A 23,490-nucleotide genomic window follows, 5' to 3' on the forward strand; every position below is an offset into this window, starting at 1 on the left:
GCTTTTGTTACGCTTTGGCACTGCTGGCGACGTCTTCCTCCCATTTTACCTACGCTCAGGCTCGAGATAGGACGTCTTCCATGGTTTTGCACTAATATTTGGTCAGCTCCTTGTAGAGGTCTCCGTCGGGGAGCAGGCCTCTCTTAAAAGCAGAGATAGCAGTGGGGATACTGCATTCGGGGATAGCCAGCTTCTCTTGATTGAAGCGGGCTATGTAGCCTCTCAGGGGTTCCGCTCGGTGCTGGAGGATTTCGTAGAGGCTGTCAGAGGTTTTTTTCCAGGTCCCTGCTGCTGACGAATTGCTCCATGAACTTGTCGCTGAGAACCGCGAAGGAAGCTAAGGATCTGGAGGGTGAGTTGATATACCATTGCACAGCGGGTCCTGTCAGAGTGGATCTGAAACCTTTGCACATGGTAGCTTCGCGCGACCCCTTTGGGAGTGCTACGGCGAGCATCCTTTGTCTGTATTGGGCGACGTGGTCGTCCGGATCAGTGGTGCCGTCGTACGCCTTTATGCTGAGGAAGGAGAACTTCCTTGGGATCTCGATCAAGGTGATCTCATCCGTGAAACGAGTATCGGCGTAGGAGTCGGGATTACTCTTCCGGATGGGGGGGAGCTACCCGGGAGTCTCTCTACCATTGACTGCATGGCGTCGAGCCTATCGAAGAACATCTGGTCAAGGTGAGCGATCATAGGAGACTCCGCTCTCGCTGCTCCATCTGATGCTTCTTTGTCAGGTTTGGGCTCCGAGTCGCTGTCCTCCACGTCGTAGGTCTGAGCATCCTTGGCCTTTTCGCGCGTTGATGCGTCTCCTTCCGGCGCCGTAGTTGGGAGATTCGCACTTGTCCCGGAGTTAGGTGTCTCCAGAGTAAGCATAGGGCGAACCTGAGTCCGAAATCACCGCTTCTTGTTACTCGCCGCGTTAAGGGCTTGGTTTTCGTCTCGGAGGAAAAGATTCTCCGATTCGAGCTGGCTGAATTTCTTGGCGCTCTGCTCCTGATGCTTGGAGTGTTCGTTGAGCTTTTCCTTCAGGATCTGGAACTCCAAGGAAAGCTCGGGATTGGTCTCTTCTCGAGTTCTATGCAACCCGGTTACTTGACCTTGCAGATCATCGTTGCCTTTGGAGTTCAGCTTCTCTCTGGGTAGCTTCGGGTAGCTCATCCTGGTCGTCCACCACCATTATCACGTAGTTTAGATTACACCCCCCCTCCTTCTAGTGCCAAACTGTTAGGGATTTTTGTGTAGGATCTTTGTGAGTACCACAGAACGATGGACGAAGCTGGTATTTGTATTGATTTGCAAGTAAGAAAGTAGAAAGAGACGCTTTATTAGATCAAAGAGCTGGAACTACAACAGTTTTTGAGTAAGAACCCTAGTTCTAGCCGCCTTACTCTAATCTCTAAGTCTCGAAGTGTCGATCCCTTGCTTTAGGGTTTAGGTTCCCTTTATATAGTCTTCTTAAGGCGGACCTTAGTCGGTTAAAGTAGGTTAAGCTCTTTCATATCCGGAAATATGGACGGTTCTCTTTATCGGAAGTTTTTCATTTCCCGGGGAAGGGGGGCGGTCCTGGGGACCAGACCCGGAGTACTTCGCAGCGGGGAACTGGGGTTCCTTCTAGTGGAGATCCTGGGAACCGGGGTTCCTTCCACCGGGGATCCAGAGGCCGGTATCCTGTCTGGGGTCTGGAGGAATTCAATACCTGAGTATTTTTCTCCAACAGTACCGGTAGTAGTTTTCCTTAGGAAGGCGGAGGACGGTCCCTGCGAAAAGCAAAATATTCTGGGTTTCCAAGGAACTCCGGGTCCTTATCAAGCCCCTGATCTAAAGAGGAATCCCACGGTTCTCCAATACGATTACGGGTCCTATGTATAAAATCTGAGGGATAACCTTTGGGTTCCCCTATAGGCTCCGGGTTCCAATCAAAAATCTCATGATCTAAGGAAGAACCCTCGGGTTCCTATATGGCCTCAGGGTTCCAAAGATAAAAAAGAAGCTAGAACCCCTGTGCAGCCTAAGGCGCATCGGGGTCATTATAGCTTCGGGAACCTCCGGATTCCAATCAAAGATCTCCGGATCTAAGGAAGAAACTTCCGGGTTCCTATACGGCCTCAGAGGCCTAAATTTAACTTTAGAAAAATGATAGAACCCATGTGCATCCTAGAGTACATCGGGGTCATTACATCCCTAAGAACCTCTGGGTTCCCATGCGACCTCAGGGTCCCAATACGGTCTCCGGATCTAAGGGAGAATCCTGTATTCTCACATGACCTCAGGATCCAACTACGATCTCAGGATCTATCAAAGAATCTCCGGGTTCCTATACCGCCTCCGGGCTCCAGTCATGATCCCAAGATCTAAAGAAGGACCTCCATGTCCCGAATACGATCTCAGGATCCAAAGAGAACCTCCGGGCTCCTCCACGACCTCTGGGTCCCCAGACGATCCCCGGGTCCTCACACGACCTCCGGGTTACGAGATCAGTCTCCAGACTCTAAGAGTCCATACTTTAGCTCGAAACCTCCGGGTTTATAGCCCATCTCCCTAACCTACAGAAAGAGAGGGATCATACACTACAAAGTTCCATTTCGATCGTAAAACAGGCGGAAGGAGATCCTCTTAAAAAGAAACATGCAAGACAACTACTATCACAAGCATGCGAAGCAGCAGGAGGGAGTGGATAAAGAGGAAAAAACTATGAAGCATCATTATTCGAAAAGTCAAAGGGGGCTACAAAGAGCCTTTATTCAAAAAAGCAACAAAAACCAGAGTTTCAAAAAAAAGAAAAAAATCATTCAAAAAGAAGGCTCCTCCGAGAATCGCGACCCCACAACAGATCTTGGGGTGGCAGCCGCAGAGAAGCTCCTCGACTGATGGCTGATCCCTCCAGATAGGAACAAATGACGCCGATACTCTTCTTCCGGATTCCAATGTTCCACACGCTTCTCCAGTCATTCCTTCATGACCTCCCATCTAGTCGAGGCTTTCACTTGCTGAACTAGTAGATCCCGTCGAGCCACCATGTCCGGCATCTGGCCACGAAGAAGGAATATTTCGCCGATCAATCTCCGGTGAGCATCCACCAAAGGGTTACGGTCAGGCCTGACCTCAACACTTGTTGATGAGGTGGAAGATAGACCATTAGCAGATAGAGCAGCCCGCGCCAGTGTAACACCCCCAGACCGTCCTAGGTTGGGCTAACCCTGGAACGACCCGGAAGCGCCACAGGGTTGACGAGCACCGCAGTCAGTCCGACCAAGACTTCAAACGTATTTCAAAGGCTCGACCAGTCCGACCACGATACCGTCCCTCTCGACCTCGGCCTAAGGCTTGCCAACCCGTACCTCGGCCAAGAGTTGTGTTAAGTTTGGACAAAACTATATATCAGCGTTCAACAGGGATTTTATTAAATAAAACATACTTTTATTAATTTTACAGAGTCGGGAACTCGACTAATGTTTTCAAATATAAAAACAAACAGAAAATAACAAGTCAAACGGGTACCCATGAAAATCAAAACGAGAGAAAATATAAACATCTTGCTCCTTGCAAACAACACCGGAAAACTACGCATGGCCTCGTCCTCCACACCCAGCTAACGCCCGACCCTCTAAGGTTACCTGCAAAGTAAAGGGGGAATAAGTAATCATAGATTACTTAGTGAGTTTCCAAATAAAATAACAACGACTCCTTTTCCCTTTGCTCAAACACAAGCAATACAAACAAGCAAGCAGTGCGGAAAAGTAAACAAGCAATAAATAAAGCAATGCAATAACTTAAACATGAATGCAATGCAACTACTCTACACATGAATGCAATGCAACTATTCTACAACCCAGTCTCACCCCGAGGCACCAAACACTAACTCTACGACACTCTAGACTCAATCCTAGACTCGACTACACTAAAAATAAAATAAAACACTCAAAGGATGGAGCGAAGCTACATATCCCGGGATCCCTCACACCACGGAGCCCTTCACCTGTCCACCCTGAACACTCCCGACCACAAACACACAAGTCACATGGCCGGAAAACATCACTCCGGGAATTAGGCTTCTCCCAATCTAACCCAAGCCGCATCGTCATGCAACGCTTGTCCATGGGCGCGACCCACTTCACGTGACAAGCTGTGGAGAGTAGGTCACTCCACCACTGGAGAATTGGGCTTCTCCCAATCTAACCCCATGGCTCGCGCACACCACCGGAGAATCAGGCTTCTCCCAATCTAATTCCAAGACGGCCACACACTCTAAAGCATTAGTCTAGACGGATCACAACACAAACTAGCGTGAGGGAGCTCTACCTCTAACCAACACGCGATACACATCTTGACTGAATGCGAGACACACTCACTCACTTGCCTTAGTCTAGACCTAAACACACGACTCCACCTACACATGAATGCAATGCTACTAATCTACACCCCAGTCTCACCCCGAGACCCTAGACACTAACTCTACGACACTCTAGACTCAATCCTAGACTCGACTAGACTAAAAATAAAATAAAACACTCAAAGGATGGAGCGAAGCTACACATCCCGGGATCCCTCACACCACGGAGCCCTTCACCTCTCCACCCTGAACACTCCCGACTACAAACACACAAGTCACATGGCCGGAAAAGATCACTCCGGGAATTAGGCTTCTCCCAATCTAACCCGGGCCGCATCGTCATGCAGCGCTTGTCCATGGGCGCGACCCACTTCACGTGACAAGCCGTGGAGAGTAGGTCACTCCACCACTGGAAAATTGGGCTTCTCCCAACCTAACCCCATGGCTCGCACACATCACCGGAGAATCAGGCTTCTCCCAATCTAACTCCGAGATGGCCACACACTCTCAAGCATTAGTCTAGACGGATCACAACACAAACTAGCGTGAGGCAGCTCTACCTCTAACTAACACGCGATACACATCTAGACTGAATGCGAGACACACTCGCTCACTCGCCCTAGTCTAGACCAAAACACACGAATCCACTAGCATGACGAAGCTACATTTCTAACCTCCATGCAACACCTAATCTAGACTCGATCCTAAACTACTCTAGCGAGTGACAAACTAAACAACCCAGCATAAGAGAGAGTCTTACTCAATTCTCAACGCAAACCCCAACTACACTACATGCAATGCATATGAACCACCATGAGTGAGTTTCACTCAAATCTACATGCGACACAACAAACTAACATATGCAACTACAAAACTAACAATGAATGCAATCTAACAACCTAACAACACAATGCATATCAACAACAACAAAACAAGACATGCAATAACTATAACTACACATGCAATATAATTAAACTCTCAAGTATGGGTTTTACCAACTCCCATACACACACAAACAAACCGCGAGAGAGGTTCAAGGTTATGAACCCTCACGGCTCAAGCTCTCTAACCTGCACACACACACGGTTAGTACACACACACACAGGGAAACCCACCTAGGTCTTCACAAGCCGCAAAACACTTCCGAAAGCGAAAGACCTAAGGTTGACATTAAAACCGATTAAAAAGAGGCTTAGGGCCAAAAGAGGGAAGGAACCTATGAACACGAATTCTAAGGTCTTACCACCTCTCCTAGAAGAGAAAATCAGATCCTAAGACAAGGATAAACACACGCAAAAGGCTTCTACACTATCTACACTCTTTTATAAAATTTTATCGGTTTTGGCCATTTTCTCTCTCAAAAATAAACTATAAGAACGACTGAGAGAGAAGGCACAGGGGGGTTATGAACTTCTAAAAATCATCCTAAGGGTTCTGTTTATAGCCAAAGAGACGGGTGGGAACACATCACATGTGTTACAACACTTGTCACCAAAATGCACTCCAAAGACACTTGTGCATGAAGTTAATTTAAATCTAACCACTTACGTCCCATCTTCTGGAAGTAAAATCACTTTCCCAAGTAAGTTCTCTGTACCAAAAATAAGAACGAAACTCGATTCCGAAGTTTGGTTTCCACCTCATCACTTTTTAGCTCAAAAGTGGCCTCCATGCTTAACACATGTGCAAGCTACTCCTAAGGCTAGTTCCTCTTGCTCCTGTATACCTAATTGTGTGTAGGAAGAGCCACTGTATGGGCGTTTTCGTGCCTGACATGTTCCCATTAGCCTTCTCCTCCATTAACCAAACCGCCAAAATGACCATTTTGGGCACCTTTGGGTCTTCAATCTTCAAATCAGTTTTACTTGTGCTCCAGCCCAATCCAATACTTCTCCTGGGTCCTAAATGAAGCTTAGATGTCGTGGGTTTGATGTAGATAAGCATTCTTCAGTCCATAGCCTCCATTTCCATTTATAGCCCATTTCGGGTACAAATGGTATCTTCATGTTTCCTTGCTCTCTAGAAGTCTTTTTCACCTGATTTCATCACCATATAATCTCTTGATTTATTCCTCATGATTCCCAGGATTGAAGGAATTTGGTCTCCTCCACGTGGCATGCTCCTATTGGTTGACCAGGTGGGTTATATGGACCAATGAGGTCCATTCTCTCCCTTTTGACTTTGGTTGACTTTGACACCTGAGTTGACCATTTCCAAAAGTTTAGGAAATGTGTAAAACATTCCTTGGAACTCCTTTCCATTTTTTCACAACTCCATTTGGCTTCCTTTGTCTTCAGCTAGCTCGTTTCGACCATATCGGCAAAAACCGTCTCCTTCCGGCCTATCTTGATCTTCTTGTGGAACGCCTTGTTTTTGTCTTGAACAAACTCTCGAATATGTCTTCAAATGCCTTAGGTAAGGTTTCTAGGTTGACTCCCTAACTCCTGGATTGATTGTAGCCATCTTCGTCTTCTGGCCATTACCAAACTTCTATGTACACCATCTCTGAAATCTCTACGGACCATCTCTTTTATGAGCTCGTCCAAAGTTGATTCTGATTCGACCATATGTCTTCTACTATCCCATCGTGATGATTGAGATTGAGTCTTGCTTGAAGTGTCGACCTTAGAAATTCTCCATGTTCGGCCATGACGCCTTTGTGGCTCAGATCCTATCTCTGCGATCCAATCTGATTTTTGCTCGACCGTTCTTCAAAACTCCTCGATCGAACCTCTAGTCATAACTCCCTATAGCATATTACTCCAATTGCTGGTCGATCCTACGTCGTTGACTTTGCGTTGACTTGATACCCTTGATCAGGGGTATTATATTCTCCCCTCCTTAAAATGAATTCATCCTCGAATTCACAAAGGTACTTCCATCCTCTGCTACCACCTTATGAATTTTGCTTCGGCTTCCTCGATCTGTTCCTTGGTTTGCTGCTGTCGATGTCACTATCTGCTTCTATTATTCGCTTCCTCCTTACTGCTGATGCCACCATTTGTAACTTGTCATGCGATCAACTCAATAATTTCTTCACTCGGAACTTGCATTCTTGTCACCCCTCCTTGGAAACGACTTCGTCGTGATTGTTTACCACCTCCTTGTTTGGGCTTCATCTTCAACTCCTATCATCCTTTTCTGATCTTACGCTTGATTAGACTTCATCTTCTATTCTTGACGCATTCTTTCTCTTGGATTCGCACCGTTCGGGCTTCACCACTAGACTTCTTCAGATTAGTCTTCCACTTGACATCTCTTCTCTGGCTCTTCGGCTTTTTGCTCTTCAATATCTTCGACTCCTTGAGGTATCACCATTGTAGACACACAATATACTCTAGTCTTCATGCTTCCACTACTGTCTTGGTTACTTCTTCGCTAGCTCGACCACTGACTGCTTTGGTCTTGCACTCACCGTACACGACTGTACCAAAATTGTTCTCCCAAGAACAATCATGCCCGTAAGCTTTCTGAATCTGCTCACTACTGACGACTCTGAATCTTCAAACTGACGACTTTGAACCTGCGCACTGACGACTCTGAACCTTTGCACTGATGACTCTGAATCTTCACACTGGCGACTCTGGACATACGCACTGACGACTCTGAACCTATGCACTGGCGACTCTGAACTCTTGCACACTTACTGCTGGTCTTTACCACGGTCGCCTATGGTTCTAGATTTTCTTCATTCATGCACGAGTCTTTCTTGACTACACCTTGTCAAGGTTCGTGTCCTTCTGACACCACATCCACTCACAAGACATCTCATGGCTATAAATAGGGTTTGGTTTCCTAAACTCTAGGGTTTACTCTCTAAACTAAACAAAAGCGAAGTTTAAAACGAGGTTTTCTAAAATCGAAGTTTAAAACAAGGTTTTCCAAAATCAAAACTTAACTACCACAACCTAGCAAGATCTACATACTGAACTACACTTGCTACTAGGACATAAAGTCCACACACCACACAACAAAGAAGGTTGCACACGCAACACAACAACAAAACAAAGCAATACAACACAACAATCAAAACACACAAAGAGAAGGATCAGCACCCAACTACCTTAGCTCACACGAGCTCAACGAAGGGGGTTCCTAAATTGGTCAAGGTTTCTACAGTTTGAACCTTCTGTTGCAGATGAGGCCGATCGGGCAAGGCTGGCAGGGGGAACGACGGAGATGGGTACGGCTCGATTCACGCTGTTCAATGGGCAGTCTGCGACGAAGTGTCCACGAGTTTCACACGAACTGCAGATCAGATAAGCACTCAAATCTGGCTGACTCTTAATCCTAGTGCACACCCAAGTGCGATGGTCAACTGCTCCACACATATTGCATCCCTTCCCGGTTGGAACATCACGAGAGTCTTCAACATTTGAGGCTGGTCCTCCACTAGTACTTCCTTTCTCAACTTGTCTTCCTAGAGCTCCACTTGTTCTGGTCGTCCCATTCTGAGTACTCTCCATCATCTGATCTTCCTTTCTGGTTTCTTGTTGAACTTCCATATTCACTTCCCTTGCTTCTTTTCCGACTTCCGGATCGGTTAGTGATGACTCCGTTGGCATTGGCGAGTAATGGTACTCGTAGTATGGGTCAGAGGATTGCCCAATACTTTCCATGCTGAAATCGAGAGATCCTCCAAGTGAGAACGCTGGACTCCAAGCTGGCATTGGGATCCATGGACTGTTCTCTCGAGAACTGATGTCGACAATGTTGATGGCCACCGTGCTGTCTGATGAGATCTCGATGACTTCAGGCAGTGGTGGTTCAATGATCTCCACATCAGATGAACTGATCTCCATTGACTCCCAAAACTCGTCGCCATAGCCGTACTGGAAGTTGAATGACTCGGATGATGCTTGCGGAATGGCTTCCACACCTTGGAAAAACGTTCACGCCCTCCAGATGATCAGATTCTTCTTCAATGTCTTCAAGTGCTTCAGCCTCTTCAAACTCTGATGATCCTGTCTCATGCGAACTCTCAGTGCTCTCAACCACATTCTCGTTTTCGAAGTTGGAATCAGACTCTGACTCGCTGGATGAACTCGATTCGCTTGACCCATCATAACTGGCTGCTCCAGACACTTGCCCATTTCTGCGTAACCGTACCACATTCCTTATCCTCGATGCACTTCCACCCTGTCGATTACCAACACCAGAAACTGCAACTCAAGATAAGGGTAAGGTCCTGAATTCCCAAAAAACTGATCTATTATTCCTAGTCCTAAGCAGAGGACGTGCCAGTTCCCTAGTGATGTTGTTTGCGACTCCTTTTGACTCGATAAAAACATATGAAAACCCGCAAACGAAAGCACGGTATCTCAACCATGCTCTGATAGTACAATCTGTAACACCCCCGGACCGTCCTAGGTCGGACTAACCCTGGAACGACCCGGAAGTGCCACAGGGTTGACGACAGTCAGTCCGACCAAGACTTCAAACGTATTTCAAAGTCTCGACCAGTCCGACCACGATACCGTCCCTCTCGACCTCGGCCTAAGGCTTGCCAACCCGTACCTCTGCCAAGAGTTGTGTTAAGTTCGGACAAAACTATATATCAGCGTTCAACGGGGATTTTATTAAATAAAACATACTTTTATTAATTTTACAGAGTCGGGAACTCGACTAATGTTTTTAAATATAAAAACAAAGAGAAAATAACGAGTCAAATGGGTACCCATGAAAATCAAAACGAGAGAAAATATAAACATCTTGCTCCTTGCAAACAACACCGGAAAACTACGCCTGGCCTCGTCCTCCGCACCCCGCTAACGTCCGACCCTCTAAGATTACCTGCAAAGTAAAGGGGGAATAAGTAATCATAGATTACTTAGTGAGTTCCCAGATAAAACAACAACGACCCCTTTTCCCTTTGCTCAAACAAAAGAAATACAAACAAGCAAGCAATGCGGAAAAGTAAACAAGCAATGCAATAACTTAAACATAAATGCAATGCAACTACTCTACACATGAATGCAATGCTCCTAATCTACACCCCAGTCTCACCCCGAGACCCTAGACACTAACTCTAGGACACTCTAGACTCAATCCTAGACTCGACTAGACTAAAAATAAAATAAAACACTCAAAGGATGGAGCGAAGCTACACATCCCGGGATCCCTCACACCACGGAGCCCTTCACCTCTCCACCCTGAACACTCCCGACTACAACACACACAAGTCACATGGCCGGAAAAGATCACTCCGGGAATTAGGCTTCTCCCAATCTAACCCGGGCCGCATCGTCATGCAGCGCTTGTCCATGGGCGCGACCCACTTCACGTGACAAGCCGTGGAGAGTAGGTCACTCCACCACTGGAAAATTGGGCTTCTCCCAACCTAACCCCATGGCTCGCACACATCACCGGAGAATCAGGCTTCTCCCAATCTAACTCCGAGATGGCCACACACTCTCAAGCATTAGTCTAGACGGATCACAACACAAACTAGCGTGAGGCAGCTCTACCTCTAACTAACACGCGATACACATCTAGACTGAATGCGAGACACACTCGCTCACTCGCCCTAGTCTAGACCAAAACACACGAATCCACTAGCATGACGAAGCTACATTTCTAACCTCCATGCAACACCTAATCTAGACTCGATCCTAAACTACTCTAGCGAGTGACAAACTAAACAACCCAGCATAAGAGAGAGTCTTACTCAATTCTCAACGCAAACCCCAACTACACTACATGCAATGCATATGAACCACCATGAGTGAGTTTCACTCAAATCTACATGCGACACAACAAACTAACATATGCAACTACAAAACTAACAATGAATGCAATCTAACAACCTAACAACACAATGCATATCAACAACAACAAGACAAGACATGCAATAACTATAACTACACATGCAATATAATTAAACTCTCAAGTATGGGTTTTACCAACTCCCATACACACACAAACAAACCGCGAGAGAGGTTCAAGGTTATGAACCCTCACGGCTCAAGCTCTCTAACCTGCACACACACACGGTTAGTGCACACACACACAGGGAAACCCACCTAGGTCTTCACAAGCCGCAAAACACTTCCGAAAGCGAAAGACCTAAGGTTGACATTAAAACCGATTAAAAAGAGGCTTAGGGCCAAAAGAGGGAAGGAACCTATGAACACGAATTCTAAGGTCTTACCACCTCTCCTAGAACAGAAAATCAGATCCTAAGACAAGGATAAACACACGCAAAAGGCTTCTACACTATCTACACTCTTTTATAAAATTTTATCGGTTTTGGCCATTTTCTCTCTCAAAAATAAACTATAAGAACGACTGAGAGAGAAGGCACAGGGGGGTTATGAACTTCTAAAAATCATCCTAAGGGTTCTGTTTATAGCCAAAGAGACGGGTGGGAACACATCACATGTGTTACAACACTTGTCACCAAAATGCACTCCAAAGACACTTGTGCATGAAGTTAATTTAAATCTAACCACTTACGTCCCGTCTTCTGGAAGTAAAATCACTTTCCCAAGTAAGTTCTCTGTACCAAAAATCAGAACGAAACTCGATTCCGAAGTTTGGTTTCCACCTCATCACTTTTTAGCTCAAAAGTGGCCTCCATGCTTAACACATGTGCAAGCTACACCTAAGGCTAGTTCCTCTTGCTCCTGTATACCTCATTGTGTGTAGGAAGAGCCACTGTATGGGCGTTTTCGTGCCTGACATGTTCCCATTAGCCTTCTCCTCCATTAACCAAACCGCCACTACAAGAAAACACATGCTTTACGAGGAAATTTAACGAGGAAAAACAATCCTCGTAAATTTACGTCGATTTTACGAGGAACTTACGTGAAAAACTAAAGTTATCGTTATATCCTCGTAACGTAACGACAAAAGCGTTTCGTCGTAAAGTGGATGTAATTTGACGAGTATTTTACGAGGAAAAACTATTTCCTCGTAAATACGACGTAAACTTCGCGTGTTATTTACGAGGAAATAGTTTACGTGTATTTAACGAGGAAATTTTGAATCCACCAACTTTGTAGGTGTTACACATTTTTTTTTTTTGCCACCTAATTAATTTTCATCGTAAATTCATAGGAAAATTACAACTACCAGATTCGAAATTTCCTATAAATATGGATGTTTGAACATCATTTTAAACACACCAACAACAAAAAAACGTGAAAGAAAAAAAAAAATGGCTGGCTCTGGGACTATTTACGAGTTGCGGAAGTGGATGTATATGCATAGAGATGCTAACGGGAGAGTGACGAAAGAATACCTTGCGGGCCTGGAGACATTTATGCATCAAGCAGATTCAACACCGCTCGCCCAAGAAAGTGGTAAGATGTTCTGTCCTTGTCGGAAATGCAACAATTCGAAACTGGCAAACCGTGAAAATGTTTGGAAGCATTTAATAAATAGAGGTTTCACGCCAAATTACTATATCTGGTTTCAACATGGAGAAGGTTTTAATTATGATCAGAATGAAGCTAGTAGTAGTAATAGCAATTTTCAGGAAAAAGAACGGTTGATCATCATTTGCATAATGAACATAGTTACCATCAGGAGGAGATGGTAGATTATGATAGGGTTCATGATATGGTAGCTGATGCATTCGTAGCTCATGATGAAGATGAAGAACCTAATATAGATGCAAAAAAGTTTTACGAAATGTTAAACGCGGCGAATCAACCACTTTACAGTGGTTGTAGAGAAGGTCTCTCTAAATTGTCGTTAGCTGCTAGAATGATGAATATTAAAACTGATCACAATCTACCTGAAAGTTGCATGAACGAATGGGCGGACTTGTTTAAAGAGTATTTGCCGGAAGACAATGTGTCTGCTGATTCTTATTATGAGATTCAGAAACTGGTTTATAGTCTTGGGTTGCCTTCGGAGATGATAGATGTTTGCATCGACAACTGCATGATCTATTGGGGAGATGATGAGAAGCTAGAAGAATGTCGATTCTGCAAGAAGCCACGATTCAAGCCGCAAGGACGGGGACGTAATAGGGTACCGTACCAAAGGATGTGGTACCTACCAATTACAGACAGATTGAAAAGATTGTATCAATCAGAGCAGACTGCTGGAAAGATGAGATGGCATGCCGAGCATACTCAGACGGATGGTGAGATGACTCATCCATCAGATGCAAGAGCCTGGAAACATTTCAACAAAGTACATCCGGATTTCGCTAGCAATAGCCGGAATGTGTATCTCGGACTATGCACAGATGGATTTAGTCCGTTCGGAATGTCAGGGAGACAATATTCATTGTGGCCAGTCTTTCTTACACCATACAACCTGCCACCGGAGATGTGCATGCAACGGGAGTTGCTATTCTTGACCATATTAATACCTGGTCCGAACCATCCAAAAAGGTCCCTGGATGTTTTCCTACAACCACTGATAAAAGAGTTGAAGGATTTGTGGTCAACAGGGGTGAGGACGTATGACTGTTCAACGAAGACGAATTTTACGATGCGAGCGATGCTTTTGTGGACCATAAGTGATTTTCCTGCCTATGGGATGTTGTCTGGATGGACTACACATGGGAGATTAGCTTGTCCATATTGTAATGGAACGACAGATGCGTTTCAACTGAAGAATGGTAGGAAGACAAGTTGGTTTGATTGTCACCGTCGATTTCTTCCCATTGGCCATCCTTACCGAAGAAACAAGAATTTGTTTAGGCACAAAAGGGTTGTGAGAGACACTCCTCCTCCATATCTAACTGGAGAACAAATTGAAGCGCAAATCGACTACTACGGAGCTAACGAAACAGTTCGTTGGGGTGGTAATTGGCATGTCCCTCGTAATATGCCTGATTCTTACGGTGTTCATCACAACTGGCACAAGAAGAGTATATTTTGGGAGTTGCCATATTGGAAGGATCTTCTTCTGCGCCACAACCTCGATGTGATGCATATAGAGAAGAATTTCTTTGAGAACATCATGAATACAATATTGAATGTCCCAGGGAAGACAAAAGACAACATAAAATCGAGGTTGGACTTGCCGGATATTTGCTCAAGAAGCGAGTTACATATTAAAAGCAATGGACAAGTTCCCGTTCCGATATTCAAATTATCTTCAGAAAAAAGTCGGTGTTGTTCAACTGGGTTGCATCAGAAGTGAAGTTCCCTGATGGGTATGTTTCGAATCTCTCTAGATGTGTTGAAAAGGGTCAAAAGTTCTCCGGGATGAAGAGTCATGATTGTCATGTCTTTATGCAACGACTACTGCCCTTTGCATTTGCGGAGCTACTTCCAACAAACGTACATGAAGCACTTGCAGGAACGTAGTGTATTATATCACAATAATTTTATAACGGTCTAATTTTCAAAATAATATATGACTAACAATGTGTTTAATTTTTTTTGGAATATAAAAGGCATTGGAGCATTTTTCAGGGATCTGAGCACACGCACTCTTAAAGAAGAAGTTGTGGAACAGCTTCAGGAGAACATTCCCATCTTATTGTGCAACTTGGAGAAGATATTTCCTCCTGGATTTTTTGACGTCATGGAGCATCTAGCTGTCCACCTCCCATATGTGGCATTGCTTCGTGGACCTGTACATTACGGATGGATGTATCAGTATGAGCGAGCCATGAAATATTTGAAGGGAAAAGCAAAGAACCTCGCCAAAGTTGAAGGTTCTATAATTGCTGGAAGTTTGACGGAAGAAGTTTCTCACTTCACATCGTACTACTTTGCGTCAAAAGTACGTACCCGGAGAAGAGCTCCAAGAAGATATGATGATGGTGGTGTTGCGCCAACATATGCAGTTGCTGGTGTTCCAGACATCTTTAGCCAGATTGGGCGACTCGGTGGGAAGTCTAAAGAGGTTTGGTGGTCGAGTGAACAAGACGCTCATAGTGCACACACCTATATTCTACTCAATTGCGAAGATCCATTGATGCGTTATTTTGAAAGGTAACATATATTGACACTTCGAAACACATATAAGTATAATTAATTATATAATTGCGAGAGATTCATTCCTATAAAATGTGATTTTACAGCCTATTTGTTTCTCAAGTCGAAGAAACATTTCCTGGTATATCCACAAGTGACGTAGACAAAAGGAAAGATCAACACTTCATTAAGTGGTTGCGGAATCAGGTATTAACTCAAACTCTTTTTTCATACATGATCTGTATTTCATTAACATTCTCTTTATTTTTGCAGGTTGATTATGACGACGACGATGCAGATTATCCTAAGTGGTTACACGAAGTAATTCAATCTCCACTTGTAAAGGTCACCACATCACAGATGTATTTCACACGAGGCTATACTTTTCATACATATGAGTATGGTAGACAGCGGGCGACCAGTAACTATGGAATATGTGTGAAAGGGGAAACAGATTTCTACGGGATCTTGACGGAGATTATTGAAGTCGAATTTCCAGGGATACTGAAGCTGAAATGCGTCCTCTTCAAATGTGAATGGTTCGACCCCGTCGTCAACAGAGGTGTTCGGTCTAACAAATTCGGTGTAGTTGATGTCAACGGTGGACGAAGGTACAACAAATTCGAGCCTTTCATCTTAGCTTCACAAGCAGACCAAGTTAGCTTCCTTCCATACCCTCGGATGAGAGATTCAGGTATAAATTGGTTAGCAGTGATCAAAGTTACACCTCGAGGACGAATCATCAGTGGAGAAGAACCACCATTGCAAGAAGAACAGATAAATGAAGTCGAGGAACCTGAACAAGAAATTGATGACATCCTTCTCATTGATCCGCATAATCACGAGTACGAAGATCTTACCGATGATGCCACAGACGAAGCTATTGAAGACGAGTTTAATGAAAATGATAATGTTTCTAGTGATAACGAGAATGTCGATGTATCCGATTGATGTATTTGTTTTATGAATAAGATGTGGGAGTTTGTTTTATGAATAAGATAATGTGGGGTTTGTTTTATGAATAAGGTAATGTGGGAGTTTGTTTTATGAATAAGCAAATGTGGGAATTGTGGTTTGGAATGGAAATAAAGATGGGGTTTGGAATATATGAAGTAGAAAATAAGGGATATGGGGTTTGGGGTTTGGGGTTTCGGATTCTAGGGATTTAAACATAACACTCGTTAATTCCACGTAAGTAAAAATCATCGTAAAGGACTCGTAAGCCAACGAGGAAATAACGACGAAATATAAAAATAAAGAACGCGGGGCTCGTTAATTCCACGTAAGCACAAATCGTCGTAAAGACCACGTATGAGAAATCGTCGTAAATACCACGTATGAGCAATCGTCGTAAAGGACTCGTAAGCCAACGAGGAAATAACGACGAAATTTAAAAATAAAGATGGGTTTTGGAATATATGAAGTAGAAAATAAGGAATATGGGGTTTGGGGTTTGGGATTTGGGGTTTGGGGTTTGTGGTTTGGGGTTTCGGATTTGGGGTTTGGGGTTTCAGGTTTGTGGTTTGGGGTTTGGGGTTTGGGGTTTCGGATTTTGGGTTTGGGGTTTGGGGTTTCGGGTTTGGGGTTTGGGTTTGGGGTTTGGGGTTTGGGGTTTGGGGTTTGGGGTTTGGGGTTTCGGATTTTAGGGATTTAAACATAACACTCGTTAATTCCACGTAAGCAGAAATCGTCGTAAACACCACGTAAAAGGATATAAACAAAACAGTCGTTAATTCCACGTAAGCCCAAATCGTCGTAAAGACCACGTAGGATGAAATCGTCATAAATACCACGTAAGCAGAAATCGTCGTAAATACCTCGTAGTGTAAAAACTAGAAAAAAAGGAAAAGGAGAAAAATACCAGATTAACATGTGGCAAGACTTCCAGCAATTGTAATACGTAAGTCTCGCCCACATGAATTCTAATATCTTCTGCTTTTCCTATTTTTTTCAAATATTTATAATTTAAATAGGATTTTGCTAAGGAATGTGATTTGAGATAGGGTGTGATTTGGGAGTTTGTGTGTGGTTTGAGAATGAGAGTTGTGGGTATATTTATCGGAAAGCAAAGCTTGTTAATTCCACTTAAGCAAAATCGTCGTTAATACCTCGTATATAAAAACACGGGCCTTTGTGATTCCTCGCAATTTCCTCGTATTGAAAAACACGGGCCTTTGTAACTGCTCGCTATTTCATCGTAACCTTACGAGGAATTTGCGACGATATGTAATCTTATATATACCCCCGAGCGCTCACTCTTTCTTTCCTCTCTACTTCCTCTCCACTTCCTCTCCATTTCGTAGCAATGGTAAGCCTCTCTAATTCCTCTCTAATTTGGTTAGTTTAGGATATATTAGGTGGTTAGTATAGGGAATTTAGATAGGTTTACGGATTTTATGTTATTTAGTGTTGATTAGGTGGATAATGTTGGGAAATATACTGTTGATGTTAATTTTAAAAATTTAATTTTTTTCCCAGGTTCGAAAAGGAAGACTTACTGCCCATTACAGAGAGAAATTCGGTGAGCCGGGTAGTCGTTTAGACCCTGCCTCTTCTTCAGCTCCCGGTTCTTCGAGTCAGGAGACTGTCCCCGAGACTCAGTACACTCAGAGAGTCTCTGGGTCTACTTCTTCTAGTGCACCATCGCCTCCTCATGTGCCTTCCCCGATGGCTCATCCGACGATGCCTCCTCCTGTTCCTCCTCCGATGGCACCTCCAATGGCCGCCGATATTCATCCCGATTTGATGGTGCCTCCGAGTGCTCCTTACTCTCAGTACACTGTAGAGGACATTCTCCGTCTGCCAGGCGGAGAAGGTTTACCAGTCATCGACCCCGACCGACCGGACAGAACTTTGTGGTATGTTGCATTAATTTTTTTTTAATTCGTTTAAAATTCTTTTATAACATTAAAAAATAATTTATATTTTAAATTTGTATTTTCCAGGTGGGGGGTTGACGGATGTCTTGCATCGGACGTAACCGACACGATCAAAGGTTACTTCTCCATGGCACATCCGAACTGGAGTAAGACGCCTCACTACGTCAGAAAGACGTGGTTCAAAATTTACGTTGTAAGTTTCTATTAATTAATTATATATACTTTAATTTTTTCATGATTTATATATATACTTTCTAAAAAACTAATTGTCAATTTATTTTTTCCAACAGCAAAAATATTATTGGGCCTTGGGGATCACTGAGAGGGTGAGGAAGAAGTTTAACGCGAAGGTGAAAGTTTGCTTGTTGGACAGGGTCTCCAACTGGAAGGGTGACTGGATCGTGAAGGGGTATGAGCGTGGCAAACCCGCTGAGCTCACCACGGATGTGTGGGATGGCCTCATCCGTTATTGGCGCCTTCCTGATTCCATTAGAATCGCCCAGGGTTGCTCTAACTCCCGTAACACGGTCGATGAGCACGGAAACGGGCCGATGCTTCACACTACGGGCCAAAAACCCCACGCCGGTGTCCGTTTGGAAATGGTAATTAAATATTTTATTAAATAACTTTTTTAATATATATATTTTTATTCTAACTTTCTTAAATGTTTTTAGGCCAAAGAGACGGGACATCTCCCGTCTCTTATGGAACTTTACGAGAGGATCCACAAGAACAAGGCGGGCGTATTTGTAGATGGCAAGTCCGAGCAAATCTACAACAACGTGGTTGCTCGGGTTGAAGACCGCCAGACTCAGCTGACCCAGCAGTCTACCGACGGATTACCCGTCACCTTATCCACACTTGAAGTAGATAAGATTTACGAGGAGGTAAATTTTCAAAAAAAATTAATTTTTTATTATTCATTTAATATAACTTTAAATTTTTACTAACAATATATATTTTTTGTTTTTAAGTTTGTCCCTAAAAAAAAGGGACGGACGTTGGGGATTGGTTCCGTCAACGATGTTCCGAGAGCGACATCGTCTTGTGGTCAGCGACGAGATGATGAAGTCACTGAGCTGCGTAACGAGTTGGCCGCGACAAAATCTCGTATGGGTGGAGTCGAGGGCTTCTTGGACGTTATAGTGGCCACAAATCCGGAATGGGAGTCCATGTTGAGGAACATGCGACAACAACATCCCATTCGAGGCGAGTCATCCGACGTACATAACGAGGCGGATGTTACGAGGAGTGATGAATTCTACCAGGCGATGAACGAACCTTAGTTTTTTTTTCCGGTTGTTGTATTATAAATTCAAAACTTATTTATATATAAAATATTTTCGTATTGATTTATTTTTATTTTAAATTATAATTTTATTAATAAATTAAATAATTTTAATTATTATTTTTTATATTTTTAAATTCTGTAAAATAATAAAATCGAAGTAAATTCGTAGCTAATGTACGACCTATTTACGTGGAAACCTTACGAGGAAATGACGAGAAATAATAAACGAGTATTTTACGAGAAAACATTTACGAGGAAATAACGAGGAAAGATAAACGAGTATTTTGCGAGGAAATACTTTCGTGGTAGTTACGTGTATTTTGCGAGAAAACACTTTCAAGGTATTTACGTGTAGTTTACGAGGAACTCGTTTCGAGGTATTTACGAGGAAATATAGCGACCTCCTTACGTGGAATATTTACGTGGTCTTTACCACGAAATGATCAACTTCGTCTTTACGACGAAATATATTCCTCGCTAAGTTACGAGGAATTAGCGAGGAAATATGTGTTACGACGGATGAATAACAAGCAAACGTGGTTCCTCGCTAATTCGTCGTAAAGCCTCATTTACGACGAACTCACGAGGAAAACCGCCCTCGTTAAGATTATGTTTTCTTGTAGTGCGCCAAAATAACCATTTTGGGCACCTTTGGGTCTTCAATCTTCAAATCAGTTTTCCTTGTGCTCCAGCCCAATCCAATACTTCTCCTGGGTCCTAAATGAAGCTTATATGTCGTGGGTTTGATGTAGATAAGCATTCTTCAGTCCATAGCCTCCATTTCCATTTATAGCCCATTTCGGGTACAAATGGTATCTTCATGTTTCCTTGCTGTCAAGAAGTTTTTTGCACCTGATTTCTTCACCATAAAATCTCTTGATTTATTCCTCGTGATTTCCAGGAATGAAGGAATTTGGTCTCCTCCACATGGCATGCTCCTATTGGTTGACCGGGTGGGTTATATGGACCAATGGGGTCCATTCTCTCTCCTTTGACTTTGGTTGACTTTGACACTAGAGTTGACCATTTCCAAAAGTTGAGGAAATGTGTAAAACATTCCTTGGAACTCCTTTCCATGTTTTCACAACTCCATTTCGCTTCCTTTATCTTCAGCTAGCTCGTTTCGACCATAGCGGCAAAAACCGTCTCCTTCCGGCCTATCTTGATCTTCTTAGGAAAGCCTTGTTTTTGTTTAGACCAAACTCTCAAATATGTCTTCAAATGCCTTAGGTAAGGTTTCTAGATTGACTCCCTAACTCCTGGATTGATTGTAGTCATCTTCGTCTTCTGGCAATTACCAACTCTCTATGTAGACCATCTCTGAAATCTCTACGGACCATATCCTTTATGAGCTCGTCCAAAGTTGATTATGATTCGACCACATGTCTTCTACTATCCCATCATGATAATTGAGATTGAGTCTTGCTTGAAGTGTCGAACTTGAAAATTCTCCATGCTCGACCATGACGCCTTCGTAGCTCAGATCCATCTCTGCGATCCAATCTAATTTTTGCTCGACCGTTCTTCAAAACTCCTCGACCGAACCTCTAGTCATAACTCCCTATAGCATATTACTCCAAATGCTGGTCGATCCTACGTCGTTGACTTTGCGTTGACTTGATACCCTTGATCAGGGGTATTACAGCTAGTCTTGGCGGAGGAGTGTAAGAAGGGCGCCGCTTCCGCGCTTTAGCCTTCTGATACTCATCATACACGACCGATACCGGGAGCCTCGCCACGTTCCCTGAAAAAAACTATGTAAGAAATAAACGAGACTAAGCCTTACCAAATAGAAAAAAGGGAAGGCTTACCCCAAACACGACTATGACGCAAGGTTTCCCAGCTCACCAGAAAAGTCACCCATCGGAATCGTCGAGGAAATTCCATTATAAGCTTCTTTACTGCTTCTCCAGCAAAGGAAACCGGGCGGGATAAATATGCCAGGTGAAAACCAAACATCAAATCAGGCTCCCAAAGGAATGGTAAAATTCAAACTCCAAAGGAGAACTTACCAACAGTACGCCAAGACGTAGGGTAACCAACCGGCTCATGGATCTTCACAAACACGTAACGGCTGTTCCAACCAACCCCGAAGGCATAATAGCCCCGGATGCCCCTCGAAGGTTCCTCGACTAGAGGGTGCCATCACGGGATCGAAGGTGATAGAACCCCGCTTTGTTCACCAGAGGAGCAAAGTAATAAGAGTATAAAATCTCATGCACCCCGACAGAAAATCCATGGAGTTCCCTAAGTACGTGGATGGCTATTAAAGTCCTCAAGGTTAGAAGAGTAAGTTGAGAAGGGCAGAAACCAAAGAAAGATGATACTTCGCCTATAAGAGAAGGGATAACGCCCCGGAAGCCTGATTCCTGATATGCCTCATAGACAGCTACCTCACCCGCTCCCCCATCAGGAGCACGTTCGAACTCTGTCGGACTCCTCATCGCCACTGAAGGATGAATAGAATACTTCCTCCTCATGTTAGCCAGGTCTCCCTCTCGGATCTCGGAACGGGGACTATCATCGAAGAAGCAAGAACGGCGCCTTCTCAGGGGTGCCATCAGAACCGCTTCACTGCCAGCCTCCAGAACATCTCCCCAGGAAGGAACCGGAGATGAGAAGGGGTCGGTGAAAGGACGATGTGGCCTTGGACGACCACCCACAAGTGAGGATGGGAACATGAGCAATTCGGGATTCATCTTTCTCAACTAGGAATCAACACTAAGGATGGGTTGAGGGCAGTTAGAAGATATTGTGATTCCTTATATACATCATTCCCTTTCTCAATTCGGGATCATTTCCTTTCATGGGATGAGAAAAGGAAATAGGGATGTTCCCAAATATTCTGAAAAATCCATGACATAAAGGATAAAGCAGCAAAAAGGAAATCTGTCCCCTACAGGAAAAAGGGAAATTCTTCCTAAAAAAGAAAAGGGAAAGTTTCGAGAAAAGATACGCGCTTTTGAAGAATAAGAAGAGCATCTAGCATCATCAACCGAACGGGCACCGGCCTGCTGATCTATTCCCACGCATCAAGCCTTTAAGCTCCTCTTCAGGAAACATCAGAGCTCCAGGCTCTGCAGTCTCCAAGAAGCCATCACAAACTCAGAGCTTCTCCATCTTCGACAAGAAGTCAGCGGTTCAATAGCGCCAGACCCCGGTCTAGAATAAGGGAACCGATCCTTCCTCGGGTTCAGAGTATGGTTCCGGCCTGAGTGGAACCCGGGATCGCAGGATTACTGGAGCGATATCCTGCCTAAGGGAAGCCTGCTGAGAATAAGCAACTCCGGTTGACTTGAGTGCACAATTTATTCCCCGAGTTTGATGAAAAAATCGAGCAATAAGGGGCAAACTGTTGGTGAAAAATACTCAGGTATTGAATTTCTCCAGACCCCAGGCCAGACACCGACCTCTGGGTCACCGCTAGGAGGCACCCCAGTCCCCGCTACGAAGTACTCCGGGTCCGGTCCCTGGGACTGCCCCCTTCCCCCGAGAAAAGGAAAACTTCCGATAAGGAGAACCTTCCATATTTCCGAATATGGAAGAGTTTTAACCTACTTCAACCAACCAAGGTCCGCCTTAAGAAGACTATATAAAGGGAACCTAAACCCTAAAGCAAGGGATCGACACTTCGAGACTTAGAGATTAGAGCTAGGCGGCTAGAACTAGGGTTCTTACTCAAAACTGTTATAGTTCCGGTTATTTGATCTAATAAAACGTCTCTTTCTACTTTCTTACTTGCAAATCTGTACAAATACCAGCCTTGTCCATCGTGTTGTGGTACTCACAAAGATCCTACACAAAAATCCCAGGATCTAAAAATATCCCGGTGGGTTCCAGCTATGGTTTCAGGATCTATAGGAGAACCTCCGGATTCCCCTATGACCTCTGGGTCCCAAATGTGATCTCAGGGTCTAGGAAAACCTCTGGGTTCCCAGACAACCATCGGATCTTAACGCATCTTTCGGGATACGAGAACGATCTCCAGACTCCTGGAGTCCATACTCTAGAAAGCTTGACACCTCCGGGTTCAAAACCTATCTCGCAGATCCTAGCTGTAACCTCCGGGTTCCTAGACGACCTCCTGGTCCCTGCATAAT

General features: G+C 44.1%; 1 protein-coding gene across 2 annotated transcripts; it reads right to left on the reverse strand.

The window, feature by feature from the left end:
* Positions 1 to 3,382: 3,382 nt before the first annotated feature.
* LOC125585308 lies at positions 3,383 to 9,202 on the reverse strand. 2 transcript variants are annotated; one of them, XM_048754109.1, is made up of 2 exons: positions 5,450 to 9,202; positions 3,383 to 3,618 (listed from the first exon to the last, which is right to left on the reverse strand). In XM_048754109.1, exon 1 carries the CDS (start codon positions 9,134 to 9,136, stop codon positions 8,414 to 8,416), a length of 723 nt encoding a protein of 240 aa, XP_048610066.1. In that variant the 5' UTR covers positions 9,137 to 9,202; the 3' UTR covers positions 3,383 to 3,618; positions 5,450 to 8,413. The 2 variants fall into 2 exon arrangements, with proteins under 2 accessions (XP_048610066.1, XP_048610065.1); XM_048754108.1 differs by having other exon boundaries at positions 3,383 to 3,800; positions 4,392 to 9,202.
* Positions 9,203 to 23,490: the final 14,288 nt, after the last annotated feature.

Source organism: Brassica napus, chromosome C4 (assembly GCF_020379485.1).
Source record: "Brassica napus cultivar Da-Ae chromosome C4, Da-Ae, whole genome shotgun sequence".
NCBI lineage: Eukaryota > Viridiplantae > Streptophyta > Magnoliopsida > Brassicales > Brassicaceae > Brassica > Brassica napus.

Bases quoted from the DNA above. Each gene is read 5' to 3' on its own strand.
- LOC125585308 (XM_048754109.1), bottom strand. From the start codon at position 9,136: ATGGAGATCAGTTCATCTGATGTGGAGATCATTGAACCACCACTGCCT.